At 41.6% G+C, this 26,588-nt stretch overlaps 1 protein-coding gene across 5 annotated transcripts in view; it reads right to left on the bottom strand.

The window, feature by feature from the left end:
* Positions 1 to 1,366: 1,366 nt before the first annotated feature.
* The window catches only part of LOC129728244 (uncharacterized), a 34,741-nt gene continuing 9,519 nt past the window's right edge, over positions 1,367 to 26,588 (bottom strand). For 3 of the 5 annotated variants that reach the window (XM_055686664.1, XM_055686663.1, XM_055686661.1), the window contains 2 exons: positions 20,751 to 20,865; positions 1,367 to 3,673 (listed from right to left, as the gene is read on the bottom strand). In XM_055686664.1, the coding sequence (XP_055542639.1) occupies positions 2,868 to 3,431 (564 nt within the window). In that variant the 5' untranslated portion in view covers positions 3,432 to 3,673; positions 20,751 to 20,865 and the 3' untranslated portion in view covers positions 1,367 to 2,867. Of the gene's footprint in view, positions 3,674 to 20,724; positions 20,866 to 26,588 lie in introns of all 5 variants that reach the window. The other 2 variants (XM_055686665.1, XM_055686662.1) reach the window with 2 other exon arrangements.

Genomic DNA, 26,588 nt, shown 5'->3' on the forward strand with positions numbered 1-26,588 from the left:
ACGATCGAACGATTTCAATATTCGCCCAACCGTCCGACTGATCGGTTATCGGCGATTTCTTCGAACAGTATCTGATCACTTCGGCCCACCGTCAATCCGGGGTTATATGCATATTAGTTACGTACCTTGCAGGCCGAAGGCGTTCGAGTGTGCCTCAATTACCGCAAGATTTAACGCTTTCCGCCAGGCGGGGCTTGAAAGAGAAAAAATGGTTTGCTATTTTTCCGATCTCGGGTGCTACAGCGCCGAAGCGTGAAGCTCGGCACAAAACGGACAAAACATTACGCATGTTTCGCTACTGCAACAAACGGTGGCGCATGCGGGTTTGATAGATACATAATTGGATTCCGATGCAGTCGCAATCACATATCTCTCGCAGTTCAATACATTTAGTTAGATTCATGCACGAGCCCCCTGCTAGTGCAGCAACATTAGTTGCTACTTTGTGCAATCGAGAATGACGATTCGCACCAAGGATCACAGAAGATCGTGATAAGAAAAACAAGCTGATGCGGTGTTGTGAGGTTCGTCTCTTGATTCCGCTGTGTGCCACCACAAAACTGCACATTGGCCAATTTCGTCTTTCTCTCTCTCTCTCTCTCTCTCTCTGCCATTGCCCTTCGATGCTGCTGACATGAGCAAACTACTCAGAATCCAATCTATAAACAACAAAGGCCTGCGATAACTTCAGCTCCATCATGACGAACGACGGTGCTCCGGTGCTCCACTTCGGGCGGTTATTATTACCCAGATCCAGGAAGAACTTTTCGGAATCACCGCGCATACATACACACACACTAGGAGTGGAAATAGGAATCCGTTAGCTGGAATTTTTACGATCATAACAGCGAGCGCCCAGGCAAAAGGGTTCCGTGCGATCCGATCCGAAGTCTGTGGAGTTGGCGTTTTCTGTAGCATTTGTTTATTTTATTCCCCTTTTACACAGCGCCTCTCGTGGTCAGACCGTGGTCTAAACGGCCAACCGAGATGGAGAGAGAGAGCGTCTATTTTTTTTATAAATATATCTTCGCTTCCTGCTAAACAATTTTCGTTCGCTCAGCAGACACAACTTGCTGATCTGTTTCTATCGCCTTCATCACATCCTCGGTTGCTACCCCGGAGGAGCTGACTGTTGAACCAGCCAAGACGTGGCACACAATTCGATATGATGGAGTGTATCGTTTTTATTACGGACAGCCTTCGCTCGCGGCACTAACGGTGAAAAAATTGACTAATTAGCTGGTCTTCTCCAGCCAGATCGCTCGTACAGAGAGCTGGCAGCTGCGCGAATAAGAAGATGCAGACTTACCGCCCCACATAAGACGGTCTCCATATAGAGGAGTGGCCAAAATACCAAAATGCGAATTTCATATTTAGGAAGTTTTGAGCACATGATTTTGTAGTTTTTACGTAAAATAGAATACGTAAAATTAGTATAATTAATCGTTTGTATACAGTGACGAGATTTTTTATTGGTTCGAAAAAAAACTAAGATATGCCTAAATTCACGTGGTTTATGGACAGCCCCTTGTCATTACAATACTTTCTCATATGACAAATTCATCTACAGTAAACTAACAATTTGACAACGAAAAAATATTTTTGGCCGTAAATCTTAATTTTCCGACCATTGTGCGCCCGTTGTGTGGCTGTGTGTGTGTGTGTGACTGACGTGTGGGAGAATCGAGAGTGTCTTCGAGCACTCAACGCATCTCACCTAACCCGAAGCGCAAATCAGCACATAAGCGATAGTGACAGCTGACTCAGCAGGCTTTGCTTTGTTAACAGTCACAGCCAGAGCCACACCATAAATTTAGTTATTTTTATATTGTAAAAATCGATCGCTGCTGATAGTAATTACGTGGAATTTAGATTCAAGGTTTCCGCGTTTGTTCTACGACAGCTATCATAAGCAATACAAATACCTATTCGTTAGTATTGCTGGAGGCCATGATTCTAATTCAACTAAATTTTGGAAAAATAATGGGTCCATGCCCTTTAGTAGGTACCTGTGGGATTAGTTTTATTTAGTAAAAGTTAGTCAATTCTATCAGTCGATTTCTTGTTCAACTTTTTGTACATGGTAGGGTGCCTTCGAACGTGTGAAACTTTCAAACCGGATCAAAATACTCCAAATGTTTATTGCTGTGAAAAATAGACCCATAAGTATTCCCAGCTCACTTAGCAAATCGGTAGATTAAACATATTTTCCTATCAAAAGTCAAGAGGGCGAATTCAGAAATGAGATAATTTTCATTCAAAAAATTTTTACTTGGAATTTACGTATCGATTTTTTTTTCTTCAAAGCTAAGCTATGACAAATTTCGTGCTTGAAATGCTTGAAACAATGACGCGCCAATAAATTTTCCGTACTTGTTACGGCCTGAAAATTCATCATGTCCGTTTTCATTGGCACCCTAATACGAGGGAGCATGCGGTCACACATGCAGTTAGTCGATTAATATGTGTACGGCTTGATTACCAGCAACTCCGTGCCTCCGTATGCTGTATCCACCATAGCTTGATCCACGCCACCAGATCAGATTTGTTTACCTGCTTTTCTAAAAATGGGAACAAAAGGACCCCACATTCACCGTGGTGGTCGTCGACGACGCTACCCGGACCGGAGCCGGGACGGAGAGAGTGTAATTTGATACTCGACGAAACCTCGGTGTGGTAATTTGAGGACACAACCAGAAGATCGATTTTCAGTGCAAAGAATCTGCGGGTTTAGGGCAGAATAGAAACTGAACGCCTGTAAGGAACGCTATATACAATTTTTGTGTGCGCGTCCGTTTCGTTTCTCTGCCAAAAAAAGGATCATCTGGAAGCGCGAGATCGGCTACACTGTCCCCATCGTGGCTGGCTTAACTGGATGACGCTGTAACGAGAGTGAGTTCGCTTGCACTTACGAGGCGTCCAATCGGCGGTCCTGCCTGATACCTACCGTTGCCGTTTGGATCGTTCATCGACGACTGGTGACTCATCATGCCGGAAGGACATTGCGAGCCGGACGATTGCTGTGATGAGTGCGAAAGGCTGGACATACTCTGCTGTGGCAGCGGGGGCGGTGCCAGCGAAGTGACCGTGTGTGAAGGTTGTTGACCAAGGCTGGACACATGATGTAATGAAGAATGATGGGCTTCCAGCGGAACCGGCTGCAGTGTGATGAGGGATGCCGGTGGAAGCTGATGGGCAACGTGGGCCGCAGGTTTACCGTAAGAGGGATGCATTACGAGGTTATTATTTTCGTTGAGATGATGCCCGGTCACCACCGGATAGCTCATGCTGTAACTGGTCGATGTCGCCGTGTACGAGGCACTCATGCCTACCGTGTTGAGCAGATGCTGCTGTTGCTGCTGCTGGTCCGCCTGGGAGCCGACCGACTGGTGTTGGGATGACGGATGCTGGTGCTGGCTGCTTGGTAACATTTTGACGGATACGTGCGCGTTTTGTTTTGGTTTCCTGAACGAGAGACGGCTAATTGGTTTCTCCTAATCTAACTGGTGTATAGCTTAATATTTGGTTGAATTAACAGCCCGTAGCTTGCTTCCAAACAAAAATGTGATTGCAGCTGTGTGAGTACGATTGCGGTGCACTTACTTCTAATTAGTACGTTTAAGGAAGATATTGCTCAGTGAAAGAGTATCGTTCAAACGTTGTCTTGAAATATCTGAAACAAAAATGGAGAAACAAAAAAAAATTCATTGTTTCACTTGAATTCGTTGCTAAGGTAGGTAAGTGATCTTGCTAATCACCCAACCGTAATTATCTTGACTATTCGAATAGGTGCGAAATGGTGTGATAAATTTCTGCTGATATGAAACAAACGGCAAAAATATGATATTTTTTTAAAATCATTCTCACCGCACAGCATTTTTGTAGATAACTTTTAAACTAAACAGCCAAAGCCAGTTTATATAAAGTTCTATCCAGTTAGAATCCGAAATCACTTGTTGCAAGAATTCCTTTACAGCGTGTTGTTTACCTGGGCGTCCACTTTCTTTGGTATAAATTTCACGATGTTTCGTGCAGTGGGTCAAAAGTTATTCCAGATGGAAACCGAGAGGAGAGGAAAAAATATGCACACCCACATTGATTATCCAGCGTGGTCCGCAATAAAAACCACAAAAACCATGGAAATCACCAAATCAACCGTGTATGATGTGCTAAAACGTTTCAGGGAGCGAAAGAGCGGGGATCGAGGTTCTCAAGGTAAGCGTCGAACAGGAAGATATGACCGCAAGATGAACCAGAAGGTGTTAAGAGCCTTCAGAGCAAACCCTGGACTGTCAGATAATGAAATCGCATAAAAATATAGGTCATTCCATACGAAGTGACCAACAAAAAACACAAACTTGGACACGACCATCACAGATTTTGCTCAAAGTTGGGGGAATTATTCATCTACTGTCACTTTGGAAAAATCCTAAATTTGGTGTCGATTGGAATATCCCCCGCTCTGTGGGACCCCCCTGTTTATTATAAAGTCATGCATTTCTTGTTCAAAATTTCTTTTTTCTATTTCTTACAATTCATAGACGTAAGATGTCTGAAAAATGCTGATAGATGATTTTTGAAGAAAATTAATTAAGGAATCCAGAAAAAATATAAATTTTGACCGGAAATGTTGCCAGATAAATTATTTTTGTATTTGAAAACTAAATTTACATTTTTCGGCAAATGCAGTCATTTTTATTTGAAATTTAATAATTTCATTGTGTTCCTTGAAAATTTTCACATAAGGAACAGCTATCATCCCGAGGTAATATGAGCCAATCTCGAGATATAACAATTTTACGAAAAAAGTTGTAAACTTCGTAATTCATTTTTTTTACAATTTATAGATGTAAGACATCCGAAAAATAGTGATAGATGGATTTTGAAGAAAATAAACCAAGGAATCCAGAAAAAATATTGTTTTTGACCGGAAGTGTTGCCAGATAGATTATTTTTGGGTTTTAAAACTAAATTTACATTTTTCGGCCAATGCAGCCATTTTTATTTTAAATTTGATAATTTCATCGTGTTCCTTGGAAAATTTCACTATTAACTATTATCTCGAGGTAATATGAGCCAATCTCGAGATATAGCATTTTTACGAAAATAGTTCTGAATTTCGTAATTAATTTTTCGTAAAAATGTTATATCTCAAGATTGGCTCATATTACCACGGAGTGATAAGTGTTTCTTACGTAAAATTTTCCAAGAAATACGATGAAAACATAAAGTTTGAAATAAAATTAGCTGCATCTGCCGAAAAATGCAATTTTAGTTTTAAAATACACAAATAATCTATCTGGCAACACTTCCAGTCAAAAATAATATTTTTTCTGGATTCCTTGGTTTTTTTTTCTTCAAAATTCACCAATTACTATTTCCCGGGTGTCTTACGTCTATGAATTGTAAAAAAAATTGATTACGAAGTTCACAACATTTTTCGTAAAAATGTTATATCTCGAGATTGGCTCATATTACCTCGGGATGATAGTTGTTTCTTATGTGAAATTTTCCAAGGAACACGATAAAATTATCAAATTTGAAATATAAATGGCTGCATTTGCCGAAAAATGTAAATTTAGTTTTCAAATACAAAAATAATTTATCTGGCAACACTTCCGGTCAAAATTTATATTTTTTCTGGATTCCTTGGTTAATTTTCTTCAAAAATCATCTATCAGTATTTTTCGGACATCTTACGTCTATGAATTGTAAGAAAAAAAAATTTTGAACAAAAATGCATGACTTTGCAATAAACAGGGGAGTCCCACAGAGCGGGGGGTATTCCAATCGACACCAAATTTGGGATTTTTCCAAAGTGACAGTAGATGAATAATTCCCCCAACTTTGAGCAAAATCTGTGATGGTCGTGTCCAAGTGGCATGTACACTTCGTATGGAATGACCCATATGCTGCTGCTCGCAGTACCATTCGAAGAATATGTTTGCGAGTAGGATATCATTCTTATCGAGTCATCAAACAACCAAACAGAGCGTTGAAGCCATGTTTGACGTTTGATTGTCGCTCACATATTGGAGCTTTATTTAAAATAAAACCCCGAAGCAGATGCCCAGCAAAAACCCCATATACCAATCGCTTCCGTTAGGAAGACTCTTTACTCCTTTAAAATAAAGAGAGAGATGGCATGATGTCATCCCCTTGGTTGAAGCAAAGTTTTGTCACCAAAACTCGAGCTTGGAAATTGTACCAGCAGGTTTTGACGAAATACCAAGGATGCCTGCTCATCGACGATGAAACCTACGTCAAAATGGATTTCGGATAGCTTCCTGGCTAAACATTCTACATGGCGACTGCACGAGAAGATGTTTCTTCAAATTTGCTTTTATGGAAAAATTTGCCAAAAAATTGATAATTTGGCAAGGAATATGCAGCTGCGGAGCAAAGACCAATGCGTTCGTGACGAATAAGGCGTCGTACACAAATTACGTAACGCTAAAAATCTATATTTCAGACCCCCTCCCCCCTATGTAACGATAGGCAACGTTCTATATGACTCCCCCCCCCCCTAAAATTACGTAACGCTGAACAGCCTAACTCCCCTCCAAAATTTTCAATTTCAAGCATACGTCACAGTTACGTAACTATCTCTACTAACCCCCTTTCCCCCTACGTAACGATAAGTAACGCAAACTTAAACCCCCTCCCCCCTTCATGCGTTACGTAATTTGTGTACGACGCCTAAGACGATGGACTCGAAGCTGTACAAGGAAGAATGCCTCAAAAATCGCATACTACATTTCGTTAAAACCCATGAAGGTTCCGTGAAGTTTTGCCCAGATTTGGCGTGTTGCCGCGGTAATAACGTAGATTTCATCGATAAAAACATAAATCTACCCAACTACCCGCAGCTTCAGCCCATCGAAAAATTTTGGACAATAATGAAGCGGAAGCTTGAGAAAAGTGGAAAAACGGCTCGAAACGATGATCAAAATGTGGAACAAATGAGCCAAGGAAGTTGACTCCGGAGGTGTGCAGCGTTTGATAGGAGAAATCATGAAGAAAGTGCAAATTTTCATTAGAAACGAGGAGAAATTTTTTGAATTGATTGTTTTTTCGTAAAGTACAGTGAATCACCTTTCTTTGGATGTATTAAACTCATTTGTACGTCAATTCGTTACCGAGATACAGATGATTTTATTATTCCGGATTCTAAATGGGCATAGCTTTATCAGTTGGTTTTTCGAGTCATTGTAACAACAATATCGCACGCTAGCCTGGGGGGCTAATGCGGTCTCGATCAACTAGATTAGTTGAGAGAATTCGTTATTGATATTGTTTTCGACACATTCGGCATGTTATAGGAGAAGTACAACGATACACCGTACCCCAGTGCTTAGTCGAGAAAATATCCAGCTCGAAAAGATCCTCGACCTGATCGGGAATCAAGCCCGATATCACAACCGTGTGAGGGAGCTAGCCGAATGACATCGCTAATCACGGGGACGTAAGTTAGTGTAAGTAACTTCATCCCCCGACAAGATCATGGCATCAGTTTTCTGGGATACGTGTGGGATTACTTTCATTGATAATCTTCAATTGGGAAAACGATGAGTATTATACTAACTCATTAGAGCATTTGAATAATGAAATTATAAAAAAATGGTGTTGTTCCATCAAACTACACTTAAAGCTATATCCACTTGATAGTTGGTCGCAGCTTTCTATTTACTGTGGCGCCTCTAGTGGCGGTTGCTAGAAATCAATAACAGTGTAGTGATGAGGAAGGTTTGTTTACATAGTAATGAATGTTTCATCAAATTCGAGTTAGTGGATCGAAAGTTTTCGACGATGGAACGTGAAAGACGTGAACAAATTTGGCAGACTCGTGTTGAAAATCCAAAGTGATCAGGTGCAAAAATTGCGAAGTGTCTCAAATTCCCCAAACCAACCGTAAACAGCGTGCTGAAAATATTCAATGAAACTCTAACGCTGGATCGCGCTGATCACAGCAACCACAGAAGTGGAACGATTGACAGTCTGCAGAGCAGTTCGGCGTGAAGGCGTGAAGGCCTACGGTCATTCTACGCCAGCAAGCACCCCAACAGGACCCTCAAGCAGAATATCGTTGAAAAACGCTGTTGAAACGCGGATGCTGTATGAGAAAGTCTTGATCAAATTCAACGGCCGCATTTTATTGGACGATGAGACATATGTAAAAATGAATTTCGCACAGCTTCCAGGACAAAAATTCGCCAAGCGGTTTCAATTCATGTTTGGTGACAAGCTCCTTCGGAAGCTGATGGTGTGGCAGGAAATCTGAAGCTGTGACAAAAAAATAAGGTTCTCATCACCACATCACCCATGAATGGCCAAGTGTACAAGGAACAGTACTTACAGAAGCGGATTTTGCAGTTCATTCAATCACATAACGGTCCGGTGAAGTTCTGGCCTGCATGGCTAACTGCCAGAATTGGAATTAATATCATCGAAAAAGCTATCAACCCAACAAATTGCTTAAATTTTTGTCCAATTGAAAAATATTGGGTGATAATCAAGAGCAAGTTAAAGAAAAACCCAGCTGGATAACATAGATGCTGGAAGAAAATTGCGGATCGAGTTGACAGTTCCACTGTGCAGAAGATGATGGGCGGTATAAAACGAAAAACGTGCGTGCAATCACCCGAAACTGAGACGAATACTTTTCCTGTATTTTTACTTCAAAGGTCAATAAATTTGCTGCAAAATGATATCTCAAGATTTTTATACGTGTTTTTTTTTTGCCGAAGATATGTTACATTTTGTACGACCAAATATTAAATAGATCAAGCTTCACTATAGGAAGCTTAAAATATGATCAGTTTTAAACGGCACTTCTGACCAACCGAAGAACGATTCCACAAAAATTCGACCAATTGTTTAGAACTTCGCCATTGCACACACAACCAATCCAGCCTTAGTTGAATTTAACAACCCCAAAACTCACTGTGTGTGTTCTACAGCATCCCGCCACCCCCGGAGAAGACATTCGACTGGTACCCGTAAGATTGGCCATTGAACTTTTCGATAATCGCCGTTGAAGCGGTGTGTTTTTCTCTCTCGAAGAAGAATCGATGCATTGTTCCCAACGGACGACTGTGTGGACGGGCGTCTGACCATCGCAGCGCAGCAGCAGAAGAAAAAAAAAGCTGCAAAGGAAATGCTTTTGCACAGTGCATTACAATTTCCGCTGCTATTACATCATCGTGCAGCTAGCAGTTCATCTGCGCGAACCAGCTAGCCGGGTAGGTAGTTTATGAATCCTTCGGCCCGACCGAAGCACACACCCAGTAAATGATTTACTGAAAGTAATTAAATTTATATGTAGCTCATTTTCGCGTGGTGCGTTGATAATTGCTGAAGAGTGCGAGCGCACTCGCCAAGCTCGGACCACGAGACCAGGGACACAGAAACGGGCCACCTCGTGGACCAAGCGAACACGTCCCGTTGCTCGTCTTGAAAACTGTGACAAAGGTGAACGACCTGCCGGAAAGCTCTTGAGGGCACAATCGCACAATTATGTGCTGCTCGCGCGACGATCGCGCACTTGCGACTCCGGTATGTACTGATCTCGTGCTGCTCTAGGACCAGAGGAGGACAGAAAGGGAACGAGAATAATGTCACAGCAGCTCAGTGGAGCCCAACCCAATCAACTCGAACCAGAAACCAGTTCGACCGGCTCTGCAGCCGTATACAACCGGGGCTATGTTATATGAGGTTATGTAACGAACGCGATCGATACCGGAGAGGATTTTTTTTTTTTTCAATAAACCGGAAGAGGAACGGCTCCGCTGCAGCGTTGAGAAGTCGGGGGCTTTGTCAAGAATCAGAATGAAACTATAGTACAAACTGAAAAGCGCAATATCGACGCACAAACATGTTTAATTCAACTGATCAAGCGTGAAGTCGGAGATGATAATTACCTTCCATATTGAGAGGACGCCAATATATCACCGAATCAGCGAACCGCCAAACCGGCTGGCGGACGAATGACGCTGAATAAATGAGATTGTCGTTTCGGTCTGTGCCCCGTGCGGTGAGACTCGTGAGTTGGCATGTGTACGACGGATTGACGACGTATAAAAGAAAATAAACCATTCGTCACAATCACATTTATGGGCCAAATTCACCAAGATACCGTCCCGTCATGATTAGTTCACAGACAATACACACGGCTATGATTTGTTCTATTATGAATTGCGCTTATAACATTAAGGCGGAAAGATGTACTCTTTGCATCAATCAACGCCATCTGCACGCCATGGTATGCTGTGGCACTGTCGGCATTTCCAAAAGGGTCGTTAGCTTGACAGCTTGTTGCCACACAATCGGGGATAAACTTTCAAGCCGGCCGTGCAGTAATCAGTTAACCTGTGAAGGGCCGCATGCACAACGCCGCTAAGCTTACCTCGCTGATCTTTGACAAATATGATCACATTTAACTGTTTCTGTCGGCGGTTTCAGTCGGTATCTGCGCTGGCTCATATCATCGGTAGCCTAGACACAAAAGAAGCAAAACCACGCGCAATTACGGCGGAATATTACGACCTCATTACGCTGCGGTGCGCGGAGAAAATCCGGAAAATTACGAACCAACAGGTTCAATGTCAACGTCTGCTTCCACCAGGCCCATTTGCCAACTCAGCTCAACTATGTGTAAATGCGGTGGCCGTTGTTGCAGCAGCCACCGGCGGCGGCGGCGGCGGTCACAGCACTCCCACATCCGTCAGGCCAACCGCACCGGTCAATAGCATAGTGCAAAATTTCAACGATATCGACGCGAGCCGTCACCAGCTGCTTGCAGTGCGTCATTGTCGTGCGCGCGGAGGGTGGGATTTTGGGGGTTTAAATCACTTTCCCCAAAGGTCGAAAAATCGATAAAATTAAGTTTACTCTGAATTCAATTCTGTTACAAATTTGTACGACAACAACTTATTACAATGTTTTAATCTAAATTTTCAGTCTATTGAAACAGATAAACTGTATGAAAATGATAGGGTCACCAAATTGCATTACTGAAGTTGAGGTGGTATCAGTTTTATAAGATTGATTGAAACAAAGCAGATAAAAAAATAAAATTCAAACAACCAAAATAATTAGTCGGTGCGATACAAGTACCCCCACTTACGGAAAATCCCTCGCATGACTCTGCACTGCGTGGATGATATTTAGGCAGGTTTACTCTATTCAAAATACCCCATCAGCAACAGCAGCAGTATATGCACCGGAGGGATTGAACCTAACCTTATAACTGTTAAATTTCATTACGCCTTAGATCGCGCGCCTAGGAAGAGGCCAAACCATTTTGTTGCCTTCTTCTGCCTGCAATCTATGCGCCGAGTCGTCGTTCGTGGTGTGGTGTACGATCTGGCTAATGGATAAGAGAGCCTCATTTTTATTGGCTCCGCGGTCGGTTTTAATACGTTCTTCACCCGGGAGACGCCCGAAGCGGGATCGACGCGGGTGAAGAGGTTCGCTCTGCCGCACTCCCTGCGCGGTCACTCTACCTGGCAGCCAGAACGAAAAAAAAATTCGATGGAAGAGGCATCGGTTAGTTAATCATCCGGATCATCACTCCCATTTGCTCATTTTACTATTACTATTATATCCATTTAAATTTGTACCTTGGCTTGTGCTATTTGTATATAGCTGAAAGCCACGACCCCGGCAGTCAGTGTGGTGAAGCTTAGTGAACCTTTTTCCGCGTTTGTAACCGGGAATTAAGCACAATTCAACAATTAAATTTATTTGACTTTTATGGGCAGTACTGTATGGTGAGGCGCACTTCACTGACATAAAGGCTTCCTACTTGCGTAAAAGAGGACTCTAAAATACAGCAATAAACTCGACCGATACGATTGCGGCACATTTTACGCCACTCTACTGTCGGTGACAAACACCAAAACACTATGGGCACTTCTCCTCTGTTGAGATGGGTAGGAAGTGAACTACAAATGAGTATGATAATTGTGTTGTGTTTATACGAGAATTCCCATCGTCATTATAACACAGAGTGTCATCATCGCGCAATAGGCTGTGGGAGAATCTCCGCAGGCTCTTCGGCTCTGTCATTAACATTAGGTTCTGTCCGCTATGCGTTCAGAGCTTTGTGATTCACCTCGAGCCAGAGGCACTCAATGTCAGACCAGTGCCGGGTGTCGCGACAAAATGCGCGACAAAAGTTTATTCAACTCTCCGCACAACAACGTGGCTTAATAGGAGGTCGCAATTGATCGAATCATGAAGTTCTCTGTTGTAATTGCCTCGGATTGCCGTACGAGCCTCGTGCTGTAGGTAATAGGAAAATGATTTCACTGCCAGGTCCGGCAATAACCGTCATCGTCCCTCCCATGAGAGTATGGTGCAAAAATATCGACAGTTCTGACAGCTAGCAGGGAAACAGAAAGGTGCATTGTCATGGAACTCGGATCGGATTGGATGCATTACCCGCCGCAGCCAGGATAGATTGATATTTCACGATAGAAAAAAATACCGTTAGCAGTCTTAGCTTGGGAAGAGTGGGTCGACGGTCGCAATGAACTTTATTCAGAATTAATTTAATTACTATTTTAAGTACTGTGCCGGGAAGACTAACTCATTGGCTCATGGAGGTGCGCGAACGTGAACAAATGTGCGTACGCGAAGGCTGAGTGGATTCGATCATTATCCAGCTTCTATCCCGAAGTGAAGTAAGTGGCTGCCAAAGTGCCCACAACACTTGCACCATCGAGGCATCGATGAGTTGACCCCAAGGGGCAAGCAAAGAAACCATGAAACAATTCCAACACGAAAAATTCCAAACTTATGGGAATGTGAAGGCGCTTTTACGATCGAAGTCTCTAATGTTTCATCGAACGCGCGGGCTCGGGTCGGGAGCTCGTAAAACGTGCATTATCGTGTCCGCGGGTCAGTCAGAGTCGAGTGTGAAGTTTCTATCGTTAATTAATGGCGTAATTGGCACTAGCCGTCAATTATTGCGCACACTGTTTACAGTTTGGCTCGAAGTGGCACTGGCTGGCGGATCATCCGGCGATTCGTCACCGGTAGGAAGGGTACTCTCTCGAGTGTGGTTTGAAGATGGGTAATTTTGCCACCGCGAACTCGGGAACCTGTTCCACGTCATATCGTCGTATCGAACGGTATCCGAAGAGTGATGATGGTTCGATCGAGTCGAGTGCGGGACGTCAACGGAGAGGCGAACTGATCGAAAACTTTGTGGAGTAGGGGAGACTTTTTTCGAAAAGCAAAAAAAAAAATACCAGCCTAGAGCCGAATGTCGAATGTAAACTCATTTAAAGCATAACTAAGACAATTTTCTTAGCTTTAAAAGCGTATTTTGATAATTTCAGACCCATACTGTGATTATTTTTTAGCTGACATTCTCGGTCTTGATCCGAGATTCAGAGATAATTTTAACTTCACGGTTCAATATTTTTACACAACTTTAAAAATGTAATCAAAGATGAGTTCTTGAGTAGGAAATGGATTAAAACACGTTTTAGAAGATTTAATTTAGGACTTAAGTTGAAGAGAATTTAATTCTCAATTTAGCCTTTTCATAGTCACAAAACCACTTTACGGCAATTTGAGGTTCAATTTAGGATAATATTACACTACCCGCCATAACTTTGGAATCGCTTCACTGAGTATTGTCTAACCCAAGTTGAATAAAGGGTATTGAAGAAAAAATGAGAAGGATTTCAATACCTTTGTGTAGAAAAAGTAAAGATCATAAATTTTAACTTTGGGCTCCCGAGAAACGGTTCGCTCGGTACTTTTCGCTCGGGTGTTGTCAGTTCGATCAAAGATGGCGTCGAAACAACAAGCACTCTGCGAACGCATTGTACGGTTCTTTGAAACGTATGAGAGTCAAGGAAAAAAGTTCACAGTAGACCACTTTCGGAACGAAAATGTGCCCCTGAGCACTGTTTACCGGATCCTAGTATTCCAGAATCTCGAACGGAAGACCGACAGTGCCCGTCCGGCGAATATCAAGACGAAAAAGAAGAAGGAATCTCTAAAAAAAGTTATGCCGGACAAAAATTTCGCTGCTCTCATTCCTACATCTATGCTGTATATTGCAATTTCTACAAAAAAAACTTCGAATCCCTGATTCAAGCCGAGCGGGCTCGCCATTAACAAGGAGGATTGCCTGGTACGTAACCAAGGACCGGAATCCGACCAACTTGCTGGTGGATTTTTTCGGTTCCTTCAGTGCTCTGATGTATAAAACTAATTGGCAGGCCACGGACACTAAGCAGCTGACCACGAGGATCTGGAATTACATCCGGAAGATGGCTGTCAGTGCGGTCCAGCGATCTTGTGATAACTCTCCACCAAGTTGCGCCGTACTTGCCATCAACCAGAAGTTGTACCAGAAGGATTGCCTGGAAAAAATCCTGATTCCTTTCTTGGGAGATCATCATTCTGAGGGGAAGTACGTCTCCTGGCCAGACAAGACGTCTTCTCATTACGCCGAAAAGACGTTGGCTTTTCTAGAGGAGAAACTGATGCCTGATACGTACCCAAGGAACGGAGCCCGACAGGCTGCTCAGTAAAAATTTTTTTACTAAACCACTGAAGAAATTCTCATTTTTTATTTGGCAGCCGTTGTTGCAGCACTCCGAAAAGATTAGCATCATCTAAAGTCGGCAGATTTATATAACACTATCTCGTGATTTCGAGCATCTAGAAAGTGGTGGTCTTCAGCAAAGTTATTCAGGAGATCAAGGGTTTTTATGTGGTGTACAGTGTGTTTTGAAATTCACCTGCTATACGATGCTAATGTAAACATTTTTTTCTCGCTTTCGTTAAAGAAAAAGTTAAATATGTCAGCAAAGTTGTTCAGGAAGATAAGGGCTTCTGGTAGTTATACAGTTTTGTATGGAATTCATCCACTTCATGACACTAATGTGCACGTAGTTTTGGGTATTTTGAACCAAATTTATCTCGTGAATCCAATCACGTAGAAAGCGGCGGTCTTCAGGAAACTTGGTTTGCTTGAAAGTAAGATTACGTTTAGTTTCGCGTGTTCTAACATGATTTATCACGAAAATCAAACTGCTTCGAAAGTTGCAGTATTTAGCAACTCAGCGATAAAAACTTTTCTGAAGAGACCGCAACTTTCTATGAAATATTCATCGCGGTCAAAACGTGAAGATCTGTGTGCACACAGACCTTCTGAACAACTTTGCTGAAGATCGTAACTTTCTAGTAAGCCGGAACCGTAAGATAAGTTAAGTGCAAAATACGAAAAATTGCGTTCACACTAGCGCCACATAGCGGCGGAATTTTACACCATCTAGAAGCTAATGACCTTCTGAACAACTTTGATGAAGACAGCATCTTTGACGAATTTCGATCTCCTCAGCGTCACGTAGCGGTGGAATTTTGCAGTGAACTGTCCACCATCAAATGGCCTTTGACTTTCTGAATAAATTTGTTGAAGACAGCAACTTTCTAGGTCTTCGGATGATGTTAAACTTTTTTGAGGGTGTTGCAATAACTTTTAGCCTTGTCAGCAGTTCTCTTTGTGGATTTTTTGGCGATTTCAAGCTCGTACTTATTTTGTTGATCTATTTTACAACGATTTTATGACAATTTATTCTAATTTTTTCCTAAATGTTAATGATCAATTTATTTTTTTTTTGTATTCATTACGAGAAAGTGATTTCATTTGACCAGGATACAGTCTTGTAGCATGAGACTGTAGTATTTGGGTTGATCCCACGAAGTAGAAGGATTTCTTAATTGACATTACCACCTCTGGTGACGCTGACCAGAACACGCCACTTTCTAGGAAATAAGAATCGCGATCAAAACACGAAGCATTGGAGCCGTAAGACGAGTTAAGGTAAAATACGAAGAATTGCGTTCACACTAGTGTCACATAGTGGTGGTATTCCTTACAAAACTATCAACCATCCAAAAGCGCTTGACCATCTGACAACTTTGTTGAAGACCGCATCTTTCTAGAAGGTCGGAGTAGGCAAAATATGACGAATTCCGTGCTCCTTAACACCACGTAGCGGTGCAATTTCGCACTGAACTATCCACCATTGAGAGTCCTTTGACCTTCACGAAATATCTACCTATTCCAGGTGATGTTAAACATTTCGGGGGATACTATAACTTTTATCCTTGACGACAGGTTTTTTTGTGGGCTTTTCTAACGTTTTTAAGCTTGTACTTACGGACGGTGTAATTCCTTATAAAACTATCCACCATCCAAAAGCGCTTGACCATTTGACAACTTTGCTAAAGACCGCATCTTTCTAAAAGGTTGGAGTTGGCGAAATATGATTCGACGTACTTCTCAGCCCCACGTAGCGGTAAAATTTCGCCCTGAACTGTTCACCATTCAGAAGCCTTTGACCTTCTAAACAAGTTTGATGAAGACACCAACTTTCTAAATCATCGGACACAACGTATCTGTCTATTTCAGGTGATGTAACACTTTTTGAGGGGGTGCTGCTATAACTTTTAGCCTTGGCAGCAATTTCTCGCGTAACATTTCAGAAGAACCTAAGTAATCCTAAGTAGTAATGAGAAACTCTTATTGTTTACTCTCTCTTCAATTAATAACTAGGTTATTTCTCCATTTTTCATGATACTCTGCATAGTCAGCTATGCAGCATTATAATCTTCCGATTTTTGGTAAGAAAACGTAGAAAATTTACTAAATTTACTCATTGTTCTATTTCGTTTCGCTGCGAAAGTCCAATACCGAGTAACAATGATAGGCAAAAGGAAGTAGCACTGAGTTGTTCCTTTATTCATTCTACAGGGAAGAGAGTATCTGCTTTCGACAGGATTCAGCGCCAGCACACAAGGCATTGCACAGTGGTCCAATAAGGCAAAAAGTGGAACTCAATTCCATAGCGCTTTTTAACTTCATCCTAGCTTAATAGTGTCTTCAGGGCAAAATAAAAATAAAAAAATTATCTTTTTTGTGTTAAGAGATAGAAGAATAGGTAATTCAGCAAAGTTGTAGAAAATTCAAAAATATGAAACTTTTGTGAACAAATAAAATCCTATCTTTTTTCGGTACAAAGTTATAAAGTACATTACATGGAACTTATTTTTGTACTTAACTTTTGTTAGTTGCATTTTACACGAAAGTGCACATTTCAGCATATTTTTTCGATAACTTTAAGAACGTATAAAGGAAAAAGGGGCAAGTGGAATCATGATGTGAATTCTTTTTCTCGTGTGTTTGTTTGCTCAAATGCTTCTTTAGAACAAAGTTTTCTTGTAAAATGTAACTAACAAAGGTTAAGTACAAAAAACTAACTTTTAAGTAACTTTTACATGAAATACTCTGTAACTCTGTTCCCAATGAAGATAGAAATTTTGTTTGTTCAGCAAAGTTTCATATTTTTGCACGTTCTAAAACTTTGCCGAATAAACCATTCCTCTATCTCTTAATACAAAAAAGTTAGTATATTTGATATATAAAAACTTACTGTGACATATGTTCGCCGTACTCTAAAATGGGTGGATTGGGACAAATGGAACCTAAAGAAGTTCTAATACTTCAGCTTAACTTCAAGGAAAAGTATTGACATCATGATTCCACTTGCCCCTTTTTAACCTATACGTTCTTGAAGTTATCGAAAAAATAAGCTAAAATATGATATAACTTTGTAAGGAAAAGGCCTGGATTTATATGGTCTTCGGCAAAAATGTATGTTTTGTGTGCCCTAACAATTCCTCCGAACTACACTTTCATGTAAAATGCAACTAACAAAAGTTGAGTACAAGAAACTAACTTTTAAATAAGTTCCATGTAATGTACTCTATAACTTTGTACCGAAAAAAGGTAGGATTTTTATTTGTTCAACAAAGTTTCATATTTTTGAATCTTCTACAACTTTGCTGAAGAAACTATTCTTCTATCTCTTAACACAAAAAAGTTAATTTTTTAATTTTTAGTATAGTAAACTTTTCATATTTTTTGGTAATTTGCGATTATGCGGGACACTATTAAGCTAAGATGAAGTTGAAAGACACTATGGAATTAAGTTCCACTTTTTGCCTTATTGGACCACTGCTGGTTGTTCAGAAGTAGTGCAACGAAAATTATCCGTGTTTCGACAGCACTTATGAATGGCCCGCATCCTTTCCCAATTTGAACTCATTGGACTCCAGCATTTGGGGATACATGCTTGGAAAGCTGTCTAAAGCAAAACACATGACTTTGGACACTTTTAAGAATCGTTTAGTGCAAATTTGGGATGAATGCCGATGGAAGTCGTGTGTGCGACTTGTGATAGTTTTGAGAAGCGTTTGCGGGCCGTAATCAAACTGTTTAAACTGATTCAACTGTAACTTCACTACTCTACCATGATAATCAAAAATAAATAAGAGAAACAATTTTCACCTGTTTTCATTTTATGGCATAATAAAAATGTATCACTTTCACGGTGACACCCTGTAAGTCGTCGTCAATATGCGTGAATATACTTTATTTGTTGTTAATTTCAAAGAATTTTACTTCAGATAAAAAAATCAATTTCATAACACCTTAGCCAACGAAGAACAGTAAATGGATTTGTAGCTTCGTTTCTATTATCATTTGAAAACTTTCCGATATATTGTTTCGCAATAAACAGTAACAACTATAAAATATTTGATGAAGAAAAAGTTGAATGACAAGCAGCAATTAGCCCCACTCCAAATAATTTCGGAGGAATTGGTTGAAGATTTCAAATCCCTTCTACCAACCCACCACCCTAGAAAAAGTTCATACACACTGCATCGTAAACTGAAAGTCGTAACTTCCTACATTTATTGTAGTAAGTGTGAATTACTACGCAAGTGACTGGCCTGACTGTCGCACTGCATTCGAATTGAAGAGTAGCGGGCGCAGTAGAGAACAAGAAATCCTGCCTCGTGCATATTCTGAATGGATGCAATTGTCCACAAAGGGTTCAATGCTCCCACACTACTGCAGGTACCCCAGTGGAACTGCCAGCACTGCCGTGACACTGTCAGGGTCAGAAAGCATTACACGTTGTAAAACCATACAAGAAATAATTCGACAGATGATTGGTCGTTTGCCTCTCGGAATCTTTGCAATCAACTTAGTCATCTAGCCGCGTTATAAGACTCGGCTCCAGAGCCGAGAAAGAACGCGACGAATGATGCTGATGTAGCTGTAAATTTGAAGTCGTAAGCAAATTTACAAGAAACCCACTACGACACGAATACCAAGCCATCCTAACGAATCTATACATGGCCACGAAGGAGAACTAGACTGTTTATGCCGGTAATTATCATCGCTGCTTACTAGCCCGTGTAGAGTACGTATGACAATCTCAAACGGCGAACGGAGGAGAGAACTCGAACCGTCAGCTTCATAAATCTATCCAGTCAGCTCTATGTAGCCTGAGACCATATGTGTGGGCGACATTCTCCTGTTCGCTTGGGGCCGTTGTTTCGCTATTTCCCGATCATGTGGGAATTGTATAATCCGACAAAATCTGCTCGCCGCAGCCGGATTCACGACGCCATAGCTGATGGTGAAGGCTTAAACGACCCCCCATTTCTCCGCCAACGCCAGCCAAAGACCACTAATTAATACTTTGAACTTGTCGGGTTCAAACGAGATTGATTAATGTTGATAAATTATAAAATACCAACAGCTTGTAAAACAAAACAGCATCTTTTCGAAGCGGGAACTGACAGTTTACATCATCTGCCTGTAAGACCTAATGAATATTGCAATTAAGCTCTACGCCACAGCACGCGAGAGGTGGTAAAATGCAGACACCCACCACCCAAGCGAAAGGGGGCCATAATTTCTCCACGATTCTATTGTTTTCCGCTAGTCTAGCTGGCTCGGCGGTGGGCGTGGAAAGTGATCTTTTAACACTCGCGGTTGGGGGACTTTAGCAGTGCAAATAGAGCGACAACCACAGCAGAACAATAGAGCCCCTAGGGTTTATCGTTTGGGCACGCGTCATTTTTCCCAGCCGACGCTGCCGAGTGATCATAACTCATCTTAGCGTACTTTACGATTATGTTGCTGATGATAGGAATTTCTTCTAACTGTATCAACTGCGCGAGTATGCGGCGCATAAATTGTCATAAACGGAGGTATTATTTTGCTCACGGAAGATCGTTTTGTTGCCACCTGTTAATTGTGCGCCGTCCGGGGTTGGGGTGGGGTTTGTCTAATAAGCTGATAAATGCATGCAAATATTTTTATTCCAACGCTGTTCTGGCTGGTTATAAAATCAGACAGTCTGAACTTAGAGAAAAGTTTTCGTCGTTTACCGGTAACATTTTTTGAACTGTAAAATTTTTAAAGAGCCACAAAAACCACACCCATGCGCTCGGCTGTGACTACTAAGCTATGATAAACGTCGGAGATGTACAGCAGGAAACTGTGCAAGCCCAATTATGTGATTCTCAGAAGAAAAAAAAAACTCCACGAAGGTTACCAGGGTGAAGGCATCACACTCCGAACATGTCAGCCTAAATCATCGTCTTCCGCTTGAGTAAGGCTGACGCCACCCAGTGTGGTTTATTGCTGCAGCCGCAAAGTAGCAGCTTACACAAAAAAAAAGCTACGAACCTATCATGATGGACATTTGATATTGCATTCTTCAGAAAAAAAACAAGCTGTTCCCTCATCAAACTACTATTTTTGGTTAGTCGGTACAGAGCGTGATCTCTGGGGTGTACAAATTATCAAATTACGTGGAAAATCAGATCACCCACCGCGGGTCGGGCGTGCCTTTGCCTACCTCCTGTTTCCAATTTTAACTGCTGGAGGTTGAAGTTGCTGTCGCTTGAAGATCTCTGTTTCTCAGTCTTAGTTTAAAGGGGTAGACGCGATGTGTATCGGTGAATATGAAAAATCTGAAAAACAAAAGAGAAGAAAACATTCTTTAGCAATGGAAAATCAACTAAAATTGCTAATAGTCAATCGATTATTTGTTCTGATGAGATGATCGTTTCCTGATTCGAGTTATGCTGAATGCCAACTCCACGCATAGGCCGGGACAAGTGCAATATTAGTTTTAAATATCAAAATGTTGCCCCTGTCCGTACCGATGCGTAGATTGATTTGTGCCAAATATGGGCGATGGTCCGTTTTTTTGCTTTCTTTCTTTTTTTTCCACTCACTATTTCACCTGTCCAAGCGCGGAACTGACACACATTATAACGATGCTCTGAATTTACACTAATAAAATTTAATTTGTTTCCGGTGATATAAGTTCGAAGGCGTGTTTCGGGAAAAGCACACTGAGGGAAAAGCTGCTGAAACCTTCGCACCGGTCGCTTATCGAAGGAAGTGTTTAACGAGCTGACACTGAGGGGACAACCCTGTGCCCTGCTTCACGTCTCTCGCGTTGGCAGTTGTTACGTGTTTTTTTTTTTTCTTTTTCGATAATTGACTATTCCAGAAACCAGTTTTCATCACAGCGCCAGAATAAACCGTTTCTCCGTTCGCCATCTCCGGTCCATTTTGCTGGCCACAAATCATTTCGATATAGTCAATAAATTCGTCGCCACAAATTGAGTCAAATGAGGGGGGTAATAGAGAAAGAGACAGAGAGAAAGCGAGCGCTAGAGATGGCACACTAGGGCGATTTTAATCAATTATCTGATGCTACCGTCTTTTCGACGCTTATTTGGGGCAATTTGCGCCATTAAGTCTAAGGTGAAATTAGGCTGTGCAACAGGAAGGACTTCAAATGCTATTAAAATTGAAATAAAAAAAACATAGACAACAGTCTCTGTAATTTGCTGTAGAAAACTGGGTGAAATGTTATCGATACTCTTGTTGCCAGTACGCATCCTTCGGATCGTGACATCTCTCAAGTTCAATGTCAGCGTGGTATAGCATGCTTCTGACTGGTGCAAACCAGTTCGAAACGGCCAAAGATGCTTAATAGCTGTTATTAAGAGGCAAAAATCCTTCCCAAGAACTTGGCGTGCCCTAGCCACAGGTTCAGGACCCATCAGTCAGCGAACTGAAATCAGGCTGTCCGTCTCTCATGCTGTTGCCGAAACTGACGAAACCAACTTTAACCCTGTTATTTGCCTCATGAAACCTGTTATTTTACTGTTTTCAAAAAAACTTCCTTGGCCGTTTGCAATCGGCTGCAGTTACTGCACAACGTGCTCGAACAAAGCCGTGATTCTGCGTTTACCTGAACGCGCGCTCTCTCTCTCTCTCTCTCTCTCTCTCTCTCTCTCTCTATCTCTCTCTCTCTGTCTCTCTAGAAAAGGTAGCCGTTCGAGATCCGTAAGAAACCCGATACCCCGAACGAAGACAGACGAACGAAACGTTCTACTAGGCGGAGAACCGCTGCTGCAGTAGAATACCGCAACAGGTTCCGGCCCAGTAACCGGATACCTTTTGGGTTCAATACAGAAACGGCACACCGTTTGACAGATCGTCAGTTGTATTATGTTCGGGAGGTTTGCTTTCCTACCAAAGTGAGTCAAGGCAAGAGACGTACTGGTCCACTGAAAAGTTTACCTGTTCGGTTGCGTTAATCTTTTTCAAATGGAAGCTAAGCCTCTGATTTCGCTCGTTAAATATGTTATTATTACGCTCTTGCATACAAGTGCGTCATTTGCAAACAAGTGAGTAAGTCATTTCGACCGAATGACGCAAGCAAGATTTGTCAAAACATAATCAAAGTTGGCATGGATGAAAGCTCCTCGACAGGTTTATTTAATCGGAGTTAAAAAGAATGCTTATTTATCCATTCGAAGTTAAAAAGAAAGAAAATAGTGTCTGTTCCAAGGAATTGAGTACTGATTTATTGTTATGTGGATGAAGGTAAGCTATCATTTAATTCAATTATGAGTATCCTGTTTGTACCGCAAGTATACACCGTAGCTGCCGGTTTTCCAGCGATTTTGAAGACTTCTCTATCGTTTTTGAGATATTTCCTATTTGATTCTACTTCGAGCAAGTTAAACAATTTATATTCTTAAATATTACTTGATTGTTATCGTTATAGTATTTTGGATTCTATCGGCTATGTCCTATGTTCTTTACAAATTGTTATAATAACACCCTTACATGGCTCAAAATGATCTTGTGACAACGTAAAATAAATGTTAACTAAAATTACCACCATCCAAAACAGGTTGAAAACTACATTAAAAAAAACAATAGAGAAAATCATGGGAAGTGAAAAAATTGAGATTTGTTTATTTGAATATAAATTACAACTATCTTTGTAAATATATGAGAAATCAGACAGCAAACTAAATCAATATTTTTGGTATTTATACACTACTTCTGTATGTTGAAGTTGTGTAATTCTTCGAACGCAGTGTTATTAATTTTGTAAACTCGTAGTTTTTGTTGAATTTATCGAGGTTGGAATAAATTTGAAAGATTTGAAGATTTGTTTTGAAAAGATCTATTTATTCACATCTATATATTCTAAAGGCTTAAAGTTTTCTGCGTTCTGAATCTTAACTCCATCAAACCTAATTACTCAGTTTAGACTGTCACTCCGAGCTATTTCAAACGAATGGCCATTTTTTTGTGGTTCGAAAATCATTCTACTCTAGGATTTCTACCGATTTCATCAGCATTCTATTCATCAGTGCAAAAATGGCAAAAATATGTTAACATCAAGTGACCGGAAACAGTGTATGAGTTGGCACGTATCATTTTTGCATAGGGTTTTATCACAATATAACAGTTAATTTCGGAATGAATGACTTCTTTTACAGTTGGTTTGAACCCACTTGTGTCGACCTGTTAAGTTAAGTTTTTAACCATCTTCATCACCAATATAAACCAAACTATCTTCACATGAATTATATCCAAACGATTTTTTCTGACAAAAAAAAAAAACAATCAAAAACCGACGACCTTACCATCCGCCGATGTGGTGCGGGTGAAGCGACGGGCCAGCAATTGGGACGGCGAAGCACCGTCCCCGCGAGTCAGGCCACTAATCAGAAAGATACTGTTAACTATAACGGAATAATATCGGACCTGAGCGCGAGCGCAAACAGACAGATGATGATCATCGTGTGTATGGGCTCACCATATGGAGTAAAAGAGGGACGCGAGAAAAAAAAAGCCAAAGTGCCAACAGTGGAAAAGGTTCGCACTGGATGTCAGCGTGTATTTACTTATTTCTATATTTTTTTTTTCGGGCGGATTGGGACGCACGGATTACGGTCGCGATCACCATATCGAGTGTGCGATAAAAAAGCAGTAATTAAATGGTCGGCATCTTATTGGCCAGCCAGACTGGATAAGGCAGACAGCGATCAGCGTGATGAACGTAGATGACTGGACAGCACAAAGAAAGGCACGGCAGAGCCAAACAAATATAAGCCAATATTGGTCACAACGAATTGATCGCATCATGTGCCACATGGTTATGGACGAAACATTGCAGCCGGCACTCGGAGGTCCAAACAACGCGAAAACCAGAAATGAATGCCTACTCGCGGGTTTTTGTCACGTTTTTAACGGTTTCGAACTCCACTGTATATGTACGACGCGACGTACGGCGATCACCACCCTGACGTGTGCAAATGGTCAGTCAGCCCGGGAGACGCAACGAGTGTGTTTGTGTGTATGAGTGTGTGTGCAAGACGGAGGGTAAGAAACCAACGAGCGTACACAGGGTTGATAGCGATCAGAGCCATGGACCCATCGAGAGGTGCTCGGACTGACATTTTGGGGCATAACGGGATGCTGCATCACGAATGATTCGACCGACCTAGCCGGCAGTCTCCCACTGGCTTTGTGGGTCCAGCATGGAAGCTGTGCCGGAGATGAAGATGAAGTATGTCAGAAGTTGAAGTGGTCTCCGTTCGTGTGTTACATTGTGTACGTACATCGGACCTCCGCTGGAAAGTCGACGCGGTCGGAACTATAGAGAGTAGCGGAATTGAAATATAATAAGAAGCTGGCTAGCATCTCTCTGTTTTGTGTAATGTCCACGGTCCATACAAAATTGTTACACTATCTGTTTTTGCAGGATTTTTAAGCAATTCATACATCTTTGAAACGTCGATATAGTATACCCAACAATTTGTTCTCTTAGAATTACCCAACAATTTGCTATAGCCTCGAAAACCTCAAAACCAGCTGCGAAATAAACTTCTCGTGTACTCTAGAGTTTTTAATAGAGCAGGCTTCTGTCTTTATTTAAATTTTTGTTTGATCACTTCGATAGCTTAGAAAAAAATCGAATAGGTAATATCGATCAGTCAGCAATGAACGCCGTTCGCTTTTTTTGTGTGTACAGTATAGAACGTTTCTCCGATTATCAAATTTTAGAAAGTTCCACCTCAAGTTACAGCCAAATACAGAAGAAACAAACAATGTTTACTTGATAAGCACTGCCAAACATCTGCATGTCATACTGTATAGTAGGCTGCGATCGAACGAAAAAAATTGTGACCGTTGAAAAACCCGTCTCGAACGCGCCAACCCACCGTCCATCTTTAGAGGGAGGAAGGGAGCTATTGATCTTGGAACCGTCTCGCGCTGGTTCGGAATCTCGCGGTTTGTGGAAGGAAAAGCACACACAACTTCCCTAACGGATTTCTTTTCACACCGGTCGGCTCGGCACATCTTGCTCTGCTCTAACTGTAAATATGTAAATCGTTTTCGACTCGCTGCTGACACACAATTGTACTGCTCTCGATTCATTGCGCGCGCGGCCGCCTACGTTGACATTGCACTGCTCTACCGAGTGGTGGCAGCAGCGGCGACTGCAGCGGCCAGGGTGCTCTTTCGCCTTATGTATGTGCAAACGATAACGTAAGCTGTTACTTAATGGTTTATTACCAGAATTCCTCACGTATAAGAGGCCGTTCAACTCGCGCTCAACTGCCGCAGAACGTAATTGCCCGATCTCTGGTCTCTCGGAAGCTGCTCATTCTCATTCATACCTACTTACTCAGTTATTTATTTTTATTTATTTATGGATATGATAATGTGCACTTTTCTCTTCCTCTTTGTCGTCCACTGGACGAAGAGGCCAGCGAATGGCCGTCAATCTCTCACCGATCGGCTGACTCGTTCGGTGTTGTTTTTTTGGCACCTCGACTGAGCTCTGGACTGTAGGTTGCCTGATGCTGAGATGATAAATTTCAATAACGGACTTTCCCGGAATAATTGTTCACGGTTCCACCAGAGCAGGACACACGGTAGTCGATCTACAGTAGTCGATCGCGCATTCGGTTTATTATTTCTCATTGTTTTCCGATAAATGAACCGTTTAGCATGTACATACGAACTCCCTGCATGGATTAGTTTCGGTGGTATTTGACCTAGCCGCGATCGTTGAACTCCCGGAAGGGGGGCTTCGAACAAGACAGGTTGCGATGTTTCTTTGCTTCTCGAAGGTTGATTATGCGAATCCCATTCTAAGACTATACACGCACATCATCAATCATCGTTGTCTATGCTTTTCATATGAAAGTAGTAGGCAAGCTTACTCCACGGTAGCTTCATAAACGTTGCCGACCAATGAATTGTAAAAGGATCGATCAATTGAACGAAACATAACATTTGTGTCGAGTGCAACTAATTTCCACAAGCGACGAACCCGACTCGATGCACTCGCCACCAGGAAGTC

This window comes from Wyeomyia smithii, chromosome 3 (assembly GCF_029784165.1).
Source record: "Wyeomyia smithii strain HCP4-BCI-WySm-NY-G18 chromosome 3, ASM2978416v1, whole genome shotgun sequence".
Taxonomy (NCBI): Eukaryota; Metazoa; Arthropoda; class Insecta; order Diptera; family Culicidae; genus Wyeomyia; species Wyeomyia smithii.